Source organism: Sapajus apella, unplaced genomic scaffold (assembly GCF_009761245.1).
Source record: "Sapajus apella isolate SASKATOON/1434 unplaced genomic scaffold, GSC_monkey_1.0 scaffold10, whole genome shotgun sequence".
NCBI lineage: Eukaryota > Metazoa > Chordata > Mammalia > Primates > Cebidae > Sapajus > Sapajus apella.
In genome coordinates, this window is record NW_022436950.1 from 4,060,381 (window position 1) to 4,081,915 (window position 21,535).

Below are 21,535 nucleotides of genomic sequence, written 5' to 3' on the forward strand. Positions count from 1 at the left end.
AGGAAGGAAGGAAGGAAGGAAGGAAGGAAGGAAGGAAGGAAGGAAGGGAGGGTGGGTTAGAGGGAGGGAGGGAGGAGGAGGGAGAGGGGGAGGGGGAGGGAGGAAAAAGGTGGCAAGATGGAAGGCAAGGCAAAGGAGGCCCTGTAAGCTCTGCAGCCCGCCCTGAATCCTCAGAGGCCATGGCACACTGGTGTCAGCAGAGAAGCTGCAGGAACAGCTGTGCTTGTGCACAGCTTGACATGAGGAAACCCAAGCACACTGAAGACACAGGTCACAGAGAGAAAGCCCCACCTCTGTCCCTAAGAGTGCACAGAAATCCACCTGAGGACTCTGCCCTTCCACAAGTCATGGAATTATAGGCTTTGAGCCAAGTTTGCCAGCTTTGAGAGACAGGGAGTTCATGGGTAATATTTAGGTTACTTTTTTTTTGTTCACTTCTATGATGCTTTTGTCTTTCCAAGACCAGCCAGTTCTTCCCTGAATCTGGAAACCAAAGATTCCTTTCCATTCTTTGCAGTTTGAGGCATGTCAATTTACAGGTGACCAGACGCTCCTTTTAGAGGACATGAAGGAGAACAAGGGGTAAAATATTAGAAAATATTCCTTTCCACAGAACAGAGGTCCAAGCACAGTCCCAGGAAGAGGTTTTCAAAGTGTCAGGAGAGAGCCTCACTTTTGATCAAAAAAGACATTATTCAACATTACCCATGAAAGCTTTCTTTGAAAATATTCTCTCTCCTTCCGTACCACTTACAAACATATCTGTTGCCCCATCCCTAGAATAATCCTTCACTGAGGCCTCTGGAAAGATTACTTCACACCTCCCTGCTGGGGGGGTGGCCCTCCCCAGGGACTGTAAGAGGAGCCAGGGTGCTCCTATTTATAGATGCCCCCACGCCACTCTTGGGGACAGCTGCTGCCTTTGGAGTCGCTTTAGAGGAAGAAAAGAAAAGCTGGTCACTGCGCAAACGACACAACAATGTCCAACTGGGATTACCTTCCCGACTACCCACTCAACTCCGATTTAGTGAAGAGATTAAAGTCTGCCCTGGATGCCAAAGATGAGGAGAGAATGAGGGATTTAATCTGCACTGAAGTCACGCCCATAGACGCCGTGATAGAACTGGCCAATGACGACTGGATGAAAGACCCCTCGGCTCAGCTGCCCCCCGGCATGCTGCTAGGTAAGCGGAATGAGCCTGCTGCATCTGGGACTTAATTACTAGGTTATACTGACAGGGTGGGCAGGTCCTGGAGGTAGAGGGGCAATTGTTCGTAAAAAGCAAATGATGTGTACTGGGATATCTGACTCTCATACATACGTGCATACACGCGTGCTGCATAGACCGTGTACATGTGTGTGCTACATAAGCAACAAGTGCAATGCAACACAAGAAACTAACTCTTGCTGCCCCCATCCTATCACAGCAGCTGCTCTACGTTTCCGCTGTTTTCCAAGCTCCTCCATTCGCATGTGTAAATTTCACCCACTGATAACCATATCACGGACACAGTTGTGTGTTCTGCTCCCTTGAGATCTAAAAAATCCAAATCTAAAGTATTTTCCATGTTGCTACCTAATCTTCCTAATTTCAATCCCCTATCGAGAAATATTTAAACCAAATGCCTACAAAAAGATATTTGATTACCTTTTTGCTTCTATAAATAATGCTGTAATAAGCATCTGTATTAGGATTCATATGGCTTTTTTCTTATTTGGGATTATATCCTTCCCATAAATGCCTAGGAGCCATGTAACTAGAACAAGAACATAACATTTTCTCCAAGTGCATTGTTTCTAAATTGGTGCCAGATTGTTTTCCACAAGGGTTTCTATTCCCTCTGACAGTGAGGTGATGTGTTTTACCACAGCCTCACCAAGGAGCATCGCCAGTAATGAATGTTTGTATTAAATTGCCGTTTCATACGTGTACACTGTTAATTCTTCCCTGCCTGTCACCCATCCCTTCTTTGCAGGTCTGGATGAAGTCTGGTCCACAGAATTTTTTCTTTGTAGGCCTCATCAGGGCAAGACTTGTCTATCTGGGGCTTGGGCAGGATCGCGCCATATCTTTGAATCATTCTTATCATTTTGTAGGACTTCTTCACCGAACATAGACATCATCCCTTTGTTATGTTCGCTGAAAGTGTTCCCTGACATGTGATTTACTTTTAGTGGTGGTGTGCTGTTTCCCAGCTTGTCAGGTTAGGGGGCAAGTTAGCCTTGGCCCCTAAGGGATGCTGAGGGCTCCTCTCCACCCTCATTCTCCTTCCCAACACAGGCACACACATGTACACACACGTACATGCATGCACACACACACACATGTGTACAACATGCAGGAGGAGCACGGATGGGACATGCAAGGGAGCGGCTGCTAGGGAATGGAGCTTTCGGGGCTGAGGAGAGCAGTCTGAGATTGGAGTTTCCGAGAGGTTCCACCAACCCTTGCTCATTTTGGGTCTACTTCCTGGGCTGCCTCTGACTGAGGGGACGTAAGCAAGCCGCTTTAGAGAGGAATCTTCTCTTGCTTCCTCTTCACCTTGGTTTTCCTAACATCTGGTGGGGGTCCAGAGCTGTGGTCCCAAATTTGTTACCTTCCATCTCTCTAGGAATTGCCCTGGGGGCGTTAGGGGAGGTTGTCATCATAAGCAGCGATTGGATCGGGAGTGCTGAGCTGTACATCTTGCATTCCCTCTTGGGGCCCACCCTGCCCAAGCAGCCCCCGAGGCTGATCTCTGCAAACCTGCATGGGTCCTGCTCGCCCTCTGGCTCCTGTTGGGTGCTGGTAAAGAAAGGAGCTGGGGAAGGCGAGGGCAGGGAGAGTGCTTCCCAGCCCCTCCCTGCCAGATGGCTGCTGGGTTTAGCAGCCTCCTTCTGCGGAAGGCTAGGCTCTGCCCAGCAGCTCCTGCCCCTCCCCTGGCCCCATCACGTACAGGGTTAGGAATGGCTACCCACTGTGGCTGCTGCCACCCATAGATGGTCTCCTGTAGCCCCTGTAACCCTGCCTGCCTTCAGCGTACCCTGAGCTCATGCCATCTGCTTTCTGCTGGGACCCGGACAGCAGCAAGCGTCAACAGCTCTTCCTTCATCAACCTGTCCCGGCCGATTGAAGATTTGTATATTGGGAATCTTGAACCTAAATATCCTTTCTTTTTACATTCCTAATTGCCCTGCGAAGTCCTTACTATGTGTCTCATTTTACCAAATGCTTGAAACTATGAAAACTGTGTTAGGAAATTTACATTCCTTCCACAATGAATCCGTAAGTTATAAATTACACACTGATACAGTTTGGTTGTGTCTCCACCCAAGTCTCATCTTGAATTGTAGCTCCCATAATTCCCACGTGTTGTGGGAGGGACCCAGTGGGAGATAATTGAATCATGGGGGCTATTTTCCTCGTGCTACTCTTGTGGTAGTAAATAAGTCTCACAAGATCTGAGAGTTTCATAAGGGGCTTCTCCTTCTGTTTGGCTCTCATTATCTCTTGCCTGCCACCATGTAAGAGGTGTCTTTGTTCCTCCCTTGCCTTCCGCCATGATTGTGAGGCCTTCCCAGCCACGAGCAACTGTGAGTCCATTAAGCCTCTTTTTCTTTATAAATTACCCAGCCTCGGGTGTGTCTTTATCAGCAGCATGAAAACAGACTGATACGCATACACATGTACTTTTTCCTATCTAAGGATTCAGCAGTGCAGGTACAATCTGATACTGATGACATGTTTAAAGTGCTTGGGTCTCATCCAAGTTGGTTCAGTTTGGGATGATGGTATGCTAAATGATTAAACATGTGATCCTAGGGCACTCCTTGTTATCAGTGATTTTATCACAGAGAAAGCAGGCTGGACTTCAGGACGAGGGTGCAGGGAGCAACACGTTCAGACATTCATTTGGGGTATGCCACTCTGGCTACCATGGAAACTAGGATTTGAAGGAGCAGAGAAAGGCTAGGAAGAAGTTGAGTCTAGCTGGGAGTTCATTGAAGGCTGTTGCCCAGGTGAGAGACAGCAAGAGTCTAAGCCAAGGCAGAGGAAGACACAAAGGCAAAGTGACAAAGATGACAGATATTTGGGAGGCTCGATGGGAAGGTCTTGGTGATGGGTAGAGGATAGGGACACCGGCTAAGATGGAAACAAGCGGGATCTGTGGTTATGATGATTTATTGAACCTCTACTCTGCTGAGCTGTGTAACCTCAGGAAAGTTTCTTTCCCTCTCTGGACCAACAACTCCACTTATTAGCTAGGGTATGAGATTAGATCAGTGCTTCCGACACAGAGAACCACAAGCTTCCTGAGAAAAGCCCCATGGGTGAAATGAGCTTGGGAACTGCTTTCTGCTGGGTCCTCCCCTCAGAGACTGGCACGATGACACATCAAAGGCCTGAAGTAGTTTAAACACAAAGGGGCTAAGGATTGTGACTGCGTTTGGTATGGTTTCTCATCTCACCCCGGAGCCTCACTTTCACGTCTTCTGACCACCATAGAATTGGTGATTTGCAGATGCTCTTGGGGAATCGCTGCTGGCTTGGATCATCGTTTAGATTCCCTCCTTCTCCATGCTTTTCTGAAGCCATCATCCCAAAGACTCACTGTCGCAGCCTAAAATGGGCATAGGTTGGGAGCAAATGTTCTCTTTCTCAAGGTAAGGGCAAGTTTGGGGGGATGATCCCTGATGGAAGAAAGAGCTGTTTGGATTCGAAGCTACATGTAGGGTCTTTACAATTTTTGAAGAGTGGTCAAAACTTACAGCAATGACCTTGAAATGCAGCACATATTGGGAATGGACACTGTCAAGCATCTAAATCCCTGAGAGGAGGGCTGTGAAGGGGAAGGGATGATCACACTGGAAAACGGGGCTGGACCAAGAAGTGGGGCAGAGCTGGGGATGTCTATCCGAGCCAGGACAAGGCCAGAGTCAAGGGTCATTTGGCAAAAGCACCTGGTGAAAGAAGAGGGAAGAGGTTTCCATCCCTAGGACAACCCCAGCAGACAGAACTCTGAGTTTCATTCAAAAGATGACAATGTGCAAAAATGAGAGAAAGAAAAGTAACTATTCTCTCTGCATGTTGCATGTTAACATGAGGACCTTGGCTCTTACAGTGTGCTCATCACACTCACTGGCCTGTGAACTTATTACTCCCGCCAAATAGAATAGAAATAAACATAATTTATTTTGATGCATCCATGTCAACATCATAAAAAAAAAAAAAAGCATAGAGGAAAAGTGGCATGGTATCCAATGGTGGAAAGGCTTTTTCTGGAGAAATCCCTCAGTGAACATGTGCCCCCACCTTGGTGCAGGCAGAAGTCAAAGGAACTGAACATCTTAGCCCCAGCAGATAGTGGGGCAAAGCATCCTGCTGAGGCAGGCATTAGGCAGGAGAATGGTCATCCATTAGGGTTCTCTTAAAGAAGCAACTCACCTGTGCCCTTGTGAAGACACCTGCTCTCCTGCAAGGATGGACCTCAGACGTGCCCAACGTCCTGCTAGGCTCACTGAGGCTGAGCCCCTAACTCCCCACAGTCAGCCTCCATCCCAGCAGGATCCTCCTAGCCAGGGCTGCACCTCCTCTGCTCACCTTTGCCATCTCATCCTTCCAGACCCCAGGTAGGAAAGGTCACCTCCGCTGTAAAGCCATCCCTGCCGGCTGGGACAGAAATCTTGCACCCTCCCTCCATGAAAGCATAATGCCCTGAGTCTCCATCCATTACTGAAATGCATGGCCTTGCTAGGCTGGTTTTTATATATTGACTGGACGATTCAAACCCAAATGCAACCTTCTCCAGGGCAAGAACCTCAACCGACACTTGGTTATATCCAGAGCCTAGCATAGGGTTTTAGCCCTGAGAGGAATCTCTGACTCTGGGCGCAGTGATTGACATGGAGGAGCCAAGCCCCTGTGCTCACTCTCAGCTATGTGGGTGCAGACTGCATTTCTACAGACACTACTGGGATTTGTGTTTCTGCAAGGAAATATTCAATTCTACCTTCTGCCAAAGCCAAGTCTCTACTGTTTAGTACCAGCAACAACCGCATTATTTGTGCTTGCCTCTTTTCAATACCGGTTGGCTCAGTAGCCACAGAGAACACAGAGAGGGAGAAAGGACAGCTGGGGGAGGGGCGATGAGACCCATCTCACCCCCCAAATGCATCAACTGTACAATTTGGCAACTGGTGTAATCAAACGACTTAAGAAACAACTGATTACTAATTGCTATTATTAAGGATGTCAGCATTCCACGATTTTACTGCTGATACATACAAGTCAAGATGCTACTTGAATTCTTGATTGAAATAGAAAAATAGAGGCATTGTGTTGTGGTAATAGTATTTAAGCACCCAGAGGAAAGTTAAAGAAATACTAATTGAGTTTTTATTAAGAGATCTCACCAGCAGCACATACAGGTGGGGAATGAGTGTGGGTAAACACGCCATGGACATATGCACGCATGTGGAAATGGCGTCCATTTGTGGAATTAGACTTCTTATCTGAGGCTTGATGCAGGGCGAACCATGACACATGGGCCATATCCCGTGTCAGATGTCCTTCCTCGTGCCCGGAGAATGACATCACTCAGGACAAACCCAACAGTTGACTCTAAGTTAAATGAGCACAGCTCCTGCCTTAGAGGAATCATTTTCCAACACAGCAACAAGCAGGTACCCATCGAAGATGGCGCCAAGACGTGGTGTAATGGGAAGGGCATGCGACTGAGCGGAAGGGCACCCAGGCTCTTGCCTAAGCTCTCCCATGACCTGTGTGACCTTGAACATGTCAGACCACCTCTTTGAACCTTAATTTCCTCATTTGCAAAAATGGGATCGGTCTGGATCATCTCTAAGCATCTTTACAAGTTTGGCTAACTCAGGTTCTAAGACGAATGGCTTGTGATTGTGGAGGGGATCAACAAAGCATCTCTACCCCCACTGCCTTCCCAGGAGCGGCGGATTCTAACAGGGGCCTGTGTGGACCACAGCCTGCCTTCAAAGAAAGGGCTCCAGTAGTGAATTTCAGGTCAGGTAGGCAGTGAGGACACCGGCTGTGCGTAAGAAGCTGGTTTACAAACTCATATGCACAGATGAAGCAGCTTGGCTCAAGGCTTAGGAAGACTAAGTCCCCAAATCAGGGCACGTTCAAACTGAAACTGGTCCTACACAGAGGCAAAGGAGGAGGAACTGGCAACACAGCGAGAGCCTACTGTTCCCTGGATAACAGGTAAGAGCACCTCCAAGGCTCTCACCTTTTCAGTTCTCTAGCTGAGGAAAATGAGGCTTGAAGAAGTTGTGTGACATACCTTGGGTTCCACAGACAATCGGCGTTATAAACCCAGTGCCCTTTCCCATGCTCCACGATGCCTGCAGTTCCTCCCACAGCTACGCTCTACAGACGGGAGCACGGAGGCTCACCTGTGTTCCCTTGCTGGTCAATAGCCACTTAGGAGCAGAGCAGGAGCAGGTGTGCTTCCCGACTCGTAGCTGGGGGCTCTTACTGCCTACCCACCCAGAGACATTTTGCAGGAAGGTCCATGAAAAAACTTCCCAGTGAGGGTGTCTACCACCCTTTAATCTGACATGATGCATATATATGCATGTGTACACACAGGCACACACACATTCATGCACGTGTGCACACACACACACCATCTCAGTAGGCTGGAGTCCCTGGCTTCAAATCATTCAGTAAAAATAATCCAAAAAATCGTGGACAAGTGAGTGGGATGCTATGCTGGAGAATAAAAACAGAAATGGGAAGCCAGAGGTCACCCATGGCAGGGCAGGCAGGAGGAGAAGCACTCTGCTAGCTTTGCTGCTCACCCCACCAGAGAGCGTGGGGGCAGGGAGTCCCTGCTCGAAGCAAAATGAAATTAAACCTTTCTAAGTACTTATAAATCAGCACCTAATGACACTATCCCACCACCAGCCTGAGCATTGCTCTTATTACTTTGATTCACAAGCCAGGAAAAGATCCGGAATTATGCACAAATTATTGTCCCATCTTCTTAATTAACGCTGATTGCAAAATTCTTGCTAAAGTCCTTGCTAACAGACTCAATTATGCGCTGCCTGAATTGATTCACCCAGATCAAGTGGAATTTATTAGAAATACACTTTCCTACAATAACATCAGATTATCTTTGAATATAGTTAAATTATTTAGGAATAAAATGGCTGCAGCAGCAGCTCTTACTTTAGATATAGAAAAATATCCCCCACCACCTAGAATTAAAATATTTCTTTGCTTTCTACGAGAAACACACCCTGGGCTCTTTTTTTTTCTCCCAGAAGCAGGTTGGATCACACTGTGATGAGATGAGATGCATCCCTTAGAGCTAATGGTCCAGCTTCAAAGGCATATGGGCAAGAAAAAAAATCCTACAGGGTCGTGTCTCAGCTCCCCCCAAGTACAAACTGTCACTGCCTGTGGAACACAGTGAAATTGCAATTAGACTAAATCAGGATATTTTCAGAATTGAAATTGAGAAACAGGCTAATAAAGAAATAATGTATGCTGATGACATACATCTATTAGCATCACTCCCAAGCACACTAGTTTGGAAAGAACAAAAAGAAATGAGAATAATAGCGAAGAGTCTTTTCTACCTTCCCAAGATGACGACAGTTTCTTGCCATAAGTGCTCTACTTGGGAAATAAACATTCTGAAGGAACTAATTGGAAATGGTAGGCATGCCCTCTATAGCCTGATTCTAGCTTCCCAGCCAATGCCCTCGATAGCCTGATTCTAGCTTCCCAGCCAATGCCCTCGATAGCCTGATTCTAGCTTCCCAGCCAATGCCCCACTATCTTTTAATGCCACCCTCTGCACCTGGATATTGGATAAGGGCTAGGTTTGTCTGATTTGCCACATCCTGCACATAGTAGGTGCCTAGTAAATATTTATGCACCAGGCATGGTGGTTCGTGCCTGTAACCCTCACTTTGGGAGGCTAAGGTGAACAAATCACTTGAACCCAGGAGTTTGAGACCAGCCTGGGCAACATGGTGAGACCCCATCTCTACAAAAAAAATACAAAAATTAGCCAGGCGTGATGGCACACACCTATAGTCCCAGTTACTTGGGAGACTGAGGCAGGAGAGTCACTTAATCTGGAAGGTGCTGCAGTGAACCAAGATAGTGCCACTGCACCCCAGGCTGGGCAACAGTGAGATCCTGTCTCCAAAAAATAAATGAATATGTAGAAATTAAAAATAAATAAGTATAAATAAATATTAATGTGGCAAATAGAGCACAGGGAAAACACTGCAGAACTCCTCTGGCTAGACCCTCGATAGAGGAACATGTTCCTGGGAGTCTGTGATCCAAAGGAAGGAAACCCAAATAAAGGGAGGAGAGCAGTGAACACAGTGCACCCAAGGCATGTCACAGGGGACAGGGAAGCAAGCAGGACCCAACAGGGACTTGGGTGTGTAAATCAGAGAAGGGAGGAAGAGGAAGCCCCAGGCAAAGAGATTGGGACAATATTGTTTGAGGCCACAAATTCCAGGCACAGGTGTTTACACTTACTCAGAAACCCCCACGAGGAGCCATTCAGCAAAGGAATGAGGTCATCTCAATTTGGAAAGAAAACATCTGACTCTTTTACCTAGGTAAAGAGAAAGATAGAGGAAAAAGGACAACTGCCAGGAGATGTCGCCAGCTGTCCCCTCACAGCCACCCTTCTCTCCTGCTTTACCAACCAAATCCCTGGGGCATGCAATGTGCCCACCTGGAAAAGAAATATATCTCCACATTGTGTTAGCCTATTCTCACATTGCAAGAAAACGGCCAGGCCAGGCGCAGTGGCTCATACCAGCACTTTGAGAGGCAGAGATGAGCGGATCACCTGAAGTCAGGAGTTCAAGACCAGCTTGGCCAACATGGTGAAACCCTGTCTGTACAAAAAATACAAAAATTAGCCGGGTGTGGTGGTGGGTGCCTGTAATCCCAGCTACTCAGGAGGCTGAGGCGGGAGAATCATTTGAACCTGGGAGGCGGAAGTTGCAGTGAGCCAAGATGGCGCCATTGCACTCAGCTTGGGCAACAGAGTGAGAATCTGTCTCAAAGGAAAAAGAAAAAAGAAATACCAGAGGTTGAACTGGCTCACAGTTCTGCAGGCTGTACAGGAAGCATATCCATTTCTGCTTCTGGGGAGACCTCAGGAAGCTTCTAATGGTGGTGGAAGGCAAATGGGGAGCAGGCAGCTTAAGTGGCAGGGGCAGAAGCAGGAGAAAGAGTAGGGTGGGGAGCGCTACACACTTGTAAACAACCAGACCTCACTAGAACTCACTATCTTGAGAACAGCACCAAGGGGAAGGCACTAAACCATTCATGAGAGCTCCGCCCCATCATCCCATCAGGCTCCGCCTCCAACATTGGGAATGACAGTTGGCATGAGATCTGGGCGGGGACACAAATCCAAACCATATCACCTGCCTCCCCGTCCCTTGAAGTTCGGGCTGGTCTTGTTCTCAACAATGGGCATAACAGCAGATGCGAGATGACAGAAGGCAGAGCCCGCAAATGTGAAACCATCAATAGAAAAGTATTTGATCTGAAGAAGAGAAGGTTAAATGATGGGAAATAAAATGAACAGGGACTGTGGGACAAGACAAAAGGTTTAACATACTCAATGGGAGTTCAAGAAAGAGAAGAAAAAGAGATGGAAAATAAATGATTAAAGAAATAACTACCAAACGTTTCCCAAATTTAGTGGTAAAAGATGTAAGTTTACAGATTCAAGAAGTTCAGCCAACCAGAAGGGCAGAGTTGGCAGAAGAGAGTCAGGTGTGTGGGCTCGCATGCCTGAATATTCAATTCCTGTTGTTGAGTCAGGTTTACTTTGAGAATAAAGAGCAGGTTTCATTGGCCTGGCACAGTGGCTCGCACCTTTAATCCCAGCACTTTGGGAGGCCGAGAAGGTTGGATCACGAGGTCAGGAGTTCGAGACCAGCCTGACCAACATGGTGAAACCCCGTCTCTACTAAAATACAAAAAACGATAATAATAATAAAATAAGCCGGGCATGGTGGCAGGCACCTGTACTCCCAGCTACTCAGGAGGCTGAGGCAGGAGAATGGCTTGAATTCAGGAGGCAGAGGTTGCCGTGAGCTGAGATCATGCCACTGCACTCCAGCCTCCTGGGGAGACCAGGAAGTCTCCTGGCAGAGTGAGACTCTGTCTCAAATAAAAAGAGCAGGTTTCATGGGAGTGAAGAGGTGAAACACGAGCAGAGAGAAGGGTGCAGTACATTCGATATATGGAGATGAGTCATGTAACTCTTCCTCCTGCAAACCTGCCATGGTTCTGTACTGCCTACAGCAAAGGCTGGCACTATGGCCTGTGGGCTGGCTGCCTGTTTTTATGAATAAAGTTTTATTGGAACTCAGTCACCTCCTTCATTTACATATTCTTTATGGCTGCTTTCATGTGAGTGTGGCAAAATTGGGCAGTTGCCACAGAGACCATATGACCTGCAAAATGTAAACTAATGACTGTCTGGCACTTTATGGAATAAGTTTGGTGACTCCTGTCCAACAACACACAGTTTAAATTTTATAGCAGGCACCCAAAGGCCCAAAGATGTGCCCTGAGCTCACTCAGCCCTGCCATTTTCTCCCAGCATCCCTGCAACCCCCAGAGACTGATTAGTCACACGGCTACTCTGAATGTGGTGGGAGGCAGGAGTCACTCGGAAGTGTTTGGCACCAAAATTGACAGTAAGCATTTAGACATGTTTACAGCAATTTAACACATTAACATAACATCCGTGTGTGTCATTTGCAGATGTGTAATTACCTGTTGGTTTTTGGTCTTATTTTTGCCAGTAACTAATTTCATAGTATTCTGAAACAGAATCAGACCAGGTGAAGTGGCTCAGGTCTGTCATCCCAGCACTTTGGAGGGCTGAGGTGGGAGGACTGCTGAGCCCAGGAGATCAGTGTCACAGTGAGCTACGATTGTGCCACTGCACTCTAGCCTAGGCAACAAAATGAGACGCTAGCCTTCAAAAATAAAATATAAAAATAAAAATAAAGACTGAACCCCTTGAATGAGAATCAATCCGCAACAAATTAGAACCAGAAAAGAAAATCCTTGGTCCCTCACCTCGGGTGCTAGAGAAACTCTGGTTCAAGCCCTGTCTCCACAATGCCCCCGTCCCCAGCCCCCTCCTGGCCTTCGCACAGCCGCCTCCTCTGCTGCTTCCTGTCCTCTCGTGTGCCAGCAACACACTCACCATCCTCCCAGGTGGCTCGCGAGCTCAGGGGTCAGCGTTGGATGCTGACCGGAGTTTGCTTGGCAGGAAACTTCCTAGGATCAACACCCAGAAAGCCAGGCTGGTGAGGGTGGTGGGGATCCTTGATGCCACCTAACTGTGCCTTGGCTGACTGCAAGGGCAGCTCTGAAACAGATATGACCTGTCACAGTTTTCCCTGCATGAGGCCAAAACGGCAGGACAGCTCTGGCTGCATCTGGATCCATCACTGGATCTGGCCATCTTGGGAAGGGTGTTCTTGGGTGAGGCAGCTCTGCAGCTGCGGTAAACCCTGGAGGAGCTGACAGCTGAGGTGACAAGTCCTCCCTACAGCTGGGATCTGGAGGCTCATCTCTGTGCACCAAAGGCTCTAGGCCCCTCTCTCCTCCCAGCCCTGAATCACAGGCCTGCTTCATTTCCTACTCAGGGGCCCCTCTGCCTGACCCCTCCACATCATCAAAGGGCTGGCTGCCTTCCTGACTGCACCTGTGTCCCCATGCACCATAGCATGGTGGCTAGTGACTCCTGCCTCTTGCTCAGGCCAGAACATAGGGTACAGCTCCCCGCAGCAATAGATCAAGAGGAGGAAACAGACATCCTGGGGAGGAAATGCACCTTCCGCATCCTACACGTCCCTCTCACTTTTCTCAGATGCCACGTTAGGGGGAAGCTGGCCCTATCCCTACCACATCACTCCGATGCCTTATTTGAGGCATCTTCATCTTAACACCAGTACCTCCATATAGCAGTGATCTGATTCCACCGCTGGTTAATAGTGGCCACGTCTGCCCTCCCACTCAATTCATTCCTTAAAGGCAAGAATTTCGTGTGTGTGTGTGTGTGTGCGCGCACGTGTGTGTGTGTGTGAGAGAGAGAGAGAGACGGAGTCTCGCTCACTCTGCTGCTCAGGCTGGAGTGCAGTGACGCAATCTTAACTCACTACAACCTCCGCCTCCCAGGTTCAAGCAATTCTCCTGTCTCAGCCTCCAAGTAGCTGGGACTGTAGGCGCAGACTACCATGCTTGTCTAATTCTTGTACTTTTATTAAAGACGGGGTTTCACCACGTTGGTCAGGCTGGTCTGGAACTCCTGACCTCAGGTGATCCACCTGCCTTGGCCTCCCAAAGTGCTGAGATTACAGGCGTGAGCCACCGTGCCCAGCCAGATTTCTATTTATTTCTCTAAGCTTCTAATACCTGAAGAATGCTCTGTACATGTAAACTCAGTATAGAACATTTCCAAACTGAACAGAAATGTACCCTCCCACCTGCAACCTAGGAGGGCGCTATGTCACTGAACTCTTCAAAAACTTGACTTTTAAAAAATCTTTCACAGTAGGCAAAAAGATCTCTTGTCATTTTTAACTTGCATTTTAAGTTGGTAAAATTGGACATGACATGTAGGTTTTGGCAGTCACTTGCAGTTCTTATCACTTTTTTCCTGTTTTTCTGTTGGAAGTTTAAAGTTCTAATTTTGGACTTTAACTCCATCAGACAAAGCTGGCCTCACGTTGCTGCATGCAGAGACGACCAAATCGTCTCCCAGACCGCCCTTCTCAACTGCAGGATAGGTAAACTTCTCGTTTCTAGAAGGGATATAAAGGATCACAGGGCAGAACAATCAGACCAAACCAGCTTCAAGAGAGAAGTATTTTGCTCCCTGTGTGAGATTCATAAAAAACAATCAGTCTGAACATGCAATTTGTCTCAAGAGGCAGGAGCTGCAATTTTATCATGTAATTAAATCCCCATGCCAGTTGTAAAGAAACTTCTTCACCTTTATCATAGAGAGCTTCAATGATATGCTTTCCAGCAATGTCCCCAGAGCCTATAAATGTCCTTCCAAGGCTATTTACTCGTGGTTGTGCACGCTGAGGATTGGGCCGTTGCATTTTGCACTCATCCACAGCTGATACATGGCGTTCAAGGGCACCTTTGTTTCTGAGCTTCCAAAAAAGCCTTCCTGGGCTGCCAATGAAAGCGGCACTTGACCTTTGGATAAGATCACATTAATAATGGGAAGTGACTGTTGTTATGCATTATCCACACTGGGCTTGGTAGCAATGACGGGAAAATAAGTTAGCGAGGTGGTTTCCTCCCTTATTGTGTTCCTCCACATGATGGAAATGAGATTTCTTAATAATGTGAAATCAGCACAGACAATTTAAGTCATTATTAATAGATGCACTTGATCTGAGGAAGTAAAATGTTTTAATGTTTTGTTAAATGAGGTGTGCTGTGCTAACATTGTTATTCAGACAGGAGGTTGAGCTACTTTGACGTTTTTGATATTAATGTCTGTGTGACTAACTCTGGTGGATGGATGTGTCCTGGAACTCTTAAAAGCAGAACTTTATACACCTGCCCAGCTTCTTATTTTTAAAACATTTTTTAAAAAATTCTGCAGGGAGTGGGGTGAAGGAAAGTTAGCTTTAGACATTAAAACAGGAAGAATAAAGACCAGAAAAAGGCGTGAAGGTAACTCCGCTGGAAGGCCTGAAGCTGTTGCACAAGTTGGTAGGGATATTCTTATCCCAGAGTCCAGTCGGACTTCGTTCATGGACATTTACAAAAACCCTTTCACCTGGGAAGTATGAAACTGACCAGGTCAACAACGTGCACTGGCATATTTAAGAAAGAGTGCACGAAATTTCACAGTGGCCACAAGGGTGGACTTCCTGCCCCTGTCTGTCCACGTGGACACTTGACCCCAGAAGGAAGCCAGACATTTGCCAGTGACCCAGGAAAGGATCTGAACATTTGCCCTTTCCCAAGAACAAGAGAAAATATCAGGGGCATCCTGCAGCCTCAAAAACTCTACCTCTTGGCTTAAAGGCATGGCAAGTTGTGGCTGTGGAAAACACAGCTCGCCAGCCCCAGGTTTCGGCCTCAGCTAGATTAATCCTTGGAGGCTTCTGGAAAAAGGAAAATCACTAGTCAACTCAATGGCAGGAAGCGAAGGTCCCAATATCACATGAAGATAATAATCACCATTCAAATACTACCATTTGGATATCCCACTATAATTCCAAGGTGGATTTTACTTTCATCATTTCATTTGATCCAGAAGCAAAACCTCCCTCTCATTAGCTACTGACGCTATAGGACTCAGTTATAAAGAACTCATGTTTCTGTCTCCTGCAGACAAAACATTATGTTTATTATTTAAGTCTCCAAAATATTCTGTGCAAAATTATATTTAAATCCAGTTGACTACCTGGCTAATATTAGAGAAATTCAGTCTATTCATTCAGCCACCCAGACACAAGCCAGGCTCCTCTCCTGTTTGGATTCTTTTTTTTTCTTTTTTTTTTGGGGGGGTGGGGGAAGACAGAGTCTCACTCTGTCGCCCAGGCTGGAGCGCAATGGCATGATCTCGGCTAACTGCAACCTCCACCTCCTGGGTTCAAGCAGTTCTCCTGCCTCAGCCTCCAGAGTATCTGGGATTACAGGCTCCCACCACCACGCCTGGCTAATTTTTTGTATTTTTAGTAGAGATGGGGTTTCACTATGTTGGCCAGGCTGGTCTCGAACTCCTGACCTCATGATCTGCCCGTCTCAGCCTCCCAAAGTGCTGGGATTACAGGCGTGAGCCACAGCACCCAGCCCCCTGCTTACATTCTTGGCTTCCTTTCCCTAAATTTACTTCGTGCTCTGCAACAAAAGACCACAGCAATTACCTTTGTTTAGCACTCTGCCATGGTCCACCCACACAAATGAGCTTCCTCCGTCAAATAAGTACCATCTGAAAAACTAAAAATATTAAATGTACTGGTTTGGAGAAAAGTATATTCATCAGAATCCCTGTCTTTCAAGAAGGGCGCTGTATTTGTTCAGAAGCATTTCCTTGACCAGCACCGTGGAGTAGAAGCTGAAACCCCATGGACCCTGGTAATGCACAGTACAACACTGAAGGAAAAACTGGGAGGATTTCCGTGGTTGTACCAGAGAGAAAGGAAGCAGAAGTGGAAGTGAAAAGTGGAATAAGGCTGTGCAAACTGTCACTGGCCCCTTCACATCCTCAGTGTGATTGCCAGATACACTAAGTGATGCTATGAGTGGGCTAGCTTGAAAACCAACCAACCAACGAAGAAAAATCAAAGGAGCCAATCGTGGCTGCCTTGTGGGAGGACAGCAGAAGGTACACAGTGCAAGCAAACACAGAGGTCAAGGGCAACACCAGGAGGCAAAGTACAGGTGCTCTCAGGAGTTTTTGGAGGGACTCTCCGTTCCACAAAGCCAAGAGTCCCAATGAGAAAGGGAACTTAAATCAACATCTATCTGACACAAGTTACTCTTACTGTATAGACATGCTCTGAATGTTTTCAAATAATCTGCTGCATTTATGCCACCTAAATTTGAGTGTAAATATTAATGCATCAAAACAACCAACAACCTCTGAACTTAAAAACAAGAGAAAGAAATTTCTAGAGCCCCAAACAGGGAACCCATAGCAGTGAGTAGCTGTTTAAGCCACGGATTCCCATGCGCTTGGGGTTTAAATGCCTTTGCATGCCTTGTGGCATTGATTGAATCAACCTGTTTCTCTGATCTGTTGAGATCTTTTGGAATCTTGTCTGTGTCATGCTCCATGCCATCCTTCTGATAGCTCTCCTTCCATATATTCATTCAAATCACTGATACGTATCATACAAAATGGAGGTAAGTCCAGGGATAAAAGCCATTCCACAGTGCATGGCAAGGATCACACATTCCACGGCTGCCTTTCACAGCAATGGTTCTCAACCCTGGCTGCCTGTTACAAGTACCTGGGGACTCTAACGGTCACGATACACACGCTGCACCTCCAGCCCTTTATGCCTGAAACTTTCAGGTGGGCTCCAGGCATCCTGTTCCCCAGGTGATTCCTTTTTGCAGCCAAGGTTTGAACCACTGCTGTCGAGGTACCATGTGTATTATTTCTCCAGTTTGCATTATGTAGCCAGAGTTTCCTAAAGAACCACTCACACTGTTTCCATCTTCTCCAAGAGGTTTCACGAAACTTTCATTACAAGTTGTTGCCTACACCTTCTCTGCATATTTATGGTAACCATGTCACAAAAGAAAATTCTGGTTCACCCCGATGTGTTCCTAGTGACTCACAGAGCTCCAGAGGACTCCACTGCATTTCTAAATACTCCCAAACCATCTTTTTCATAATCCGTGTAGGGATCTTGTCCAGATCTAATGTCGAGATCATGAGTCTGAGGAATCCAAAGTCCCTTTCCTTTTGAAAACTAAACCCCTAGTCTTCTGGTCCTTCTTTTCTTTTACCACAGTTCCTCAAAGATTTTGACAATTGTTCAGGAACTTCATACACAAATTGAAAGAAGGTGAATTTGTATATGTACTAAAGCTGGCAGAGAAGATAAAACCTGAGTTGTATCTTGAGGCTATGTATTGGCTTTGACTAAGCGGAGAAGGGTGAGCACCAAAAAAATAATGAGATTAAAATGACTTGACCCAAGTAAGCTGTAGATAATATGAAGGCAGCAGGTAATAAAGAGCCCAGCCAAGAGCACTGGGTCAGAACGCAGTTATTCACTCAACTACAGGACATCGCTCAGCTGCCGGAAAAGAAGACTAAAGAACCCCTGTCTGCTGGAGTCCTCCACTCCTTGCTTTCTCCTGTTTGATCCTGGCAGGCAGAGGCATTGTTAGGTTTTTTTGCCTCTGAACCCTCAAACCTTAAGACTCACCCTAAAACACAGTAAAGATTACATAAATGCTTATTGAATGAATAAATGAATGAATGGGTTAGTTTTCAGGTTGGTTGGTTTGTTTTAATGCAGTCATGATCATGTGGGTCTTCTTCTTTAAAAAACAAAGACAGCTCTCTGCCATGCTTCTGAAGTAATCTGCATGTCTTACTTATGAACTAATGCTATCTACCAGGAGCTATTTTTAAAGCTCTTTCTCTCTCTCTCTCTCTCTCTCTCTCTCTCACACACACACACACACACACACACACACACACACACACACAAAGTCTGTTCCTTGACTGCTACGCCTTACCTACTGAAATCAAGCTTGGATATTTAGAGCGCTGTTGACAAATAACACTGGAAAGCTAAATTTAGCGTCTAATGCAGTGTGGAATGACTTTTATCCCTGGACTTACCTCCAGTGTCCCACCCCTTTTAAAAATAACCAGTGACAAGCTATATCAGGCATCAGAAAATTTGCTAAAGTGAAACACCAGTCCAAGTTGGATCCGATTATAGCTGTGCCTGAGTAAGAAGTTTATCTAATCACAAACAACCAATCTGAGAAAAAATAAAATGGCAGCATGGCTATGCTTAGAGAAATGAAGACCCAAAGAGCTTCATACTGCTGGGGAAATGCATAGTGCAGCCACCGGACACACACATGTAGGAGGAAAGGAACTGACGCCGAAGCCCGCCATGTTGTTCTGGTGGACGTTTGAGAAGGGAAGTGGTCTGCACCGTGAAACTGCTGGTCATTTATGCAAGCAAATGCATTTTATCTCTGATGAAGGCTCTAAGTTCCTTACAAACAGCATCTATTTCTTCTTCCCTGATGCATTTCCCATGGCACCAGCAGACTCCTAAGTACACAGTGGATCCTTTGGGAAACAAAAAATCTCTGCTGTTACCATTGATGCTGCTTTTGCTACTGATGATATGGATGAGGAAGACGAAATTTAAAAACATATGAAGCGGGCCGGGCGTGGTGGCTCAAGCCTGTAATCCCAGCACATTGGGAGGCTGAGGCGGGTGGATCACGAGGTCAAGAGATCAAGACCATCCTGGTCAACACGGTGAAACCCCGTCTCTACTAAAAATACAAAAAATTAGCTGGGCATGGTGGTGCTTGCCTGTAATCCCAGCTACTCAGGAGGCTGAGGCAGGAGAATTGCCTGAACCCAGGAGGCGGAGGTTGCGGTGAGCCGAGACCGCACCATTGCACTCCAGCCTGGGTAACAAGAGTGAAACTCCGTCCCCAAAGAAAAAACAACATATGAAGCAAGGTTTTCAAGAGTTCTCAGAGAGCATATTGTAGCCAAGGTCTTTTTTTTTTTTTTTTTTTGGACACAGAATCTTGCTCTATCACCCAAGCTGAAGTGCAGTGGTGTGATCTTGGCTCACTGCAACCTCCACCTCCCAGCTTCAAGCAGCAATTCTCCTGCCTTAGCCTCCCTAAAAGCTGGGATTACAAGCGTGTGCCAGCACACCAGGCTAATTTTTGTATTTTTAGTAGAAACGGGGTTTCACCATCTTGCCAGGCTGGTCTTGAACTCCTGACTTCAAGCGATCTGTCTGTCTAGGCCTCCCAAAGTGCTGGGATCATAGACATGAGCTACCGCTCTGGCCCAGGTCTTCTTACAAAACCTATAGGGATCTCTAATGGGGGGGGTAAGGTGGGCTGTGCAGTGAGGCCCACAGATCTGAGGTAGGTCCTCACCCTGAGCACCTGAGACCTGACCTAGGCCAGCTGAGCACCCACGTTACTACAGCGTTCTTCCCTAAGGGCAAAGGCAACAGATGGCCAAGAATGAGAGCAAGAACCACTGAGGAATTTTAATGTTGAGCACATTTCAAAGAGTACAGTCCATTCTTTCTTTCCACCATTTGCATTGAAGACCTTGTGTGTGGAACACTGCGGGGCATGGAGAGCTTCCCAGCGAGGAAGAAGCAGCTCCCACCATCCCTCAAGAAGCTCATGGTGAAGCGGGACACAGACAAGGACCCGGCAGTAATAGCAGAGTGCCCAGTGCCACCGTCAGGGTGCAAGGACAGACAGCAGACTGGTCTTGGAGGTCGGGGAGGCTAAGCTGTGTTGGAGGGTGAATGAGGCCGGCCAGGTGAGGAGGGGAAAAGAAGGACCGTAGGCAGAAGGAACAGCCTGCGCAGACCTGGAGAGATGAAGCCATGGTCGAGGGCTGCAGATCCCCGTGCTCAGGTGTGGCATGCTCCAGAGACAACAGTGAGGGCAACACAGGAAGCCCTTGGGCATTGGCTATGCCAGGATTGAGAAGCCTTGAGGAAGGCAACTAAGTCTGTGAGTCCCAGTTTCCTTATCTGCAAATGACATCAAGGGTATCCACCTGCAGGGAGACACCTGACACAGAGTCACTAGCAGTGGATGTCCAGGGAGCAGCAGCCCCCCAGTGCAGCTGTCCCTGACCCCCAAGAGCTAAGCCTGGTGGGCCCTTCTGCAGCCTCAGAACCGAGCCTCCACCCAGAGGTCAGACAAACATGGTAAAAGATAAACCCACGGCCCCTGTGGCATCCAACTTGGGTCGTGGCCAAGTGTCCCCAAACACCCAGCCGAGGCTAACTCTCACCCGTGTGAGCCCCTCAGCTTCCACAGCACAGCCCGTGTTCCTTATCCCCCTGCATCATAGATGGCCAGACGTGGCCTCATCCCTCCCCACCCAGCACCCCTGCTGCCCTCCTCTGTAGAAGAAGAGAGGTGGGTTTTATCATGCAGTGAACCTCCAGGCCTTGGGTCAGCCTGTGCACATAAACTCATGCCTGTAACTAGGGTCAGATCAAGGGTTCTACAACAAGGGTCAGAACACATCGATATCTAACTATAAATGTGTGTGATTTCTACTCCACCCTTTGCTGAAATCTCTTCTAAGGAAAATCAAAGCTCTCCCTTTGCTGGGCACCCCTTCATTGTAGAAGATCTGGGTGAAAGGGGCAACCCAAAGGGCAGGCCACTCTTCCAAATAAAGAGCCCACACAGAAAACCTGCTCTGGCTGGACACTCAGAGGTCGGGGGGCACTTAGTGAGGGTTAGGGGAGTCACAGGGCAGCCTTTGTGTGCAGAGAAGACTGAGAGAGAAGAAACAGAATAAGAGGAGGCTTAAGAAGTTTGACTGTGACCAGGGACGCACAGCCCGATGAGCTCTAATCCTTGATTTCACATCTTTTTCCCTGTTGTTTCTCTGCCATTGCTTCCTGGTTGCAATATCACATGGGGATGGGATCCCATCGGTCCCCAGGTCTAACACTGGCCGTGAGCAAATGGGGGCATATGCTATTCCGACCTCCCTAGGAGAGGGTCTGTTTAGCCCTCCTGGGCACTGCTCCGCTGCTCTTCTCTCTACTCATCCAGGCAAAGCTCTGCTAAGCCTTTCACCTCCCTCCAGCCTCTGCTCACGTGGTTTGTGTTGTGCACAGGCCAAAGGATTCTGTAGCCCACTGTCATTGGCCCATTCCAACTTCCTGGTGGGGAAAAACAGAAAGAAAAAGAGAGAGAGAGAGGAAGGAAGGAAGGAAGGAAGGAAGGAAGGAAGGAAGGAAGGAAGG

The 21,535-nt window shown here is 47.3% G+C and overlaps 1 protein-coding gene across 1 annotated transcript in view; it reads left to right on the forward strand.

The window, feature by feature from the left end:
- Nucleotides 1-899: 899 nt before the first annotated feature.
- ASB18 (ankyrin repeat and SOCS box containing 18) overlaps nucleotides 900-21,535 on the forward strand; it is a 64,455-nt gene continuing 43,819 nt past the window's right edge. Inside the window, exon 1 of the mRNA XM_032277832.1 lies at nucleotides 900-1,184. Within this exon, the coding sequence (XP_032133723.1) occupies nucleotides 980-1,184 (205 nt within the window). The 5' untranslated portion in view covers nucleotides 900-979. The remainder of the gene's footprint in view (nucleotides 1,185-21,535) is intronic.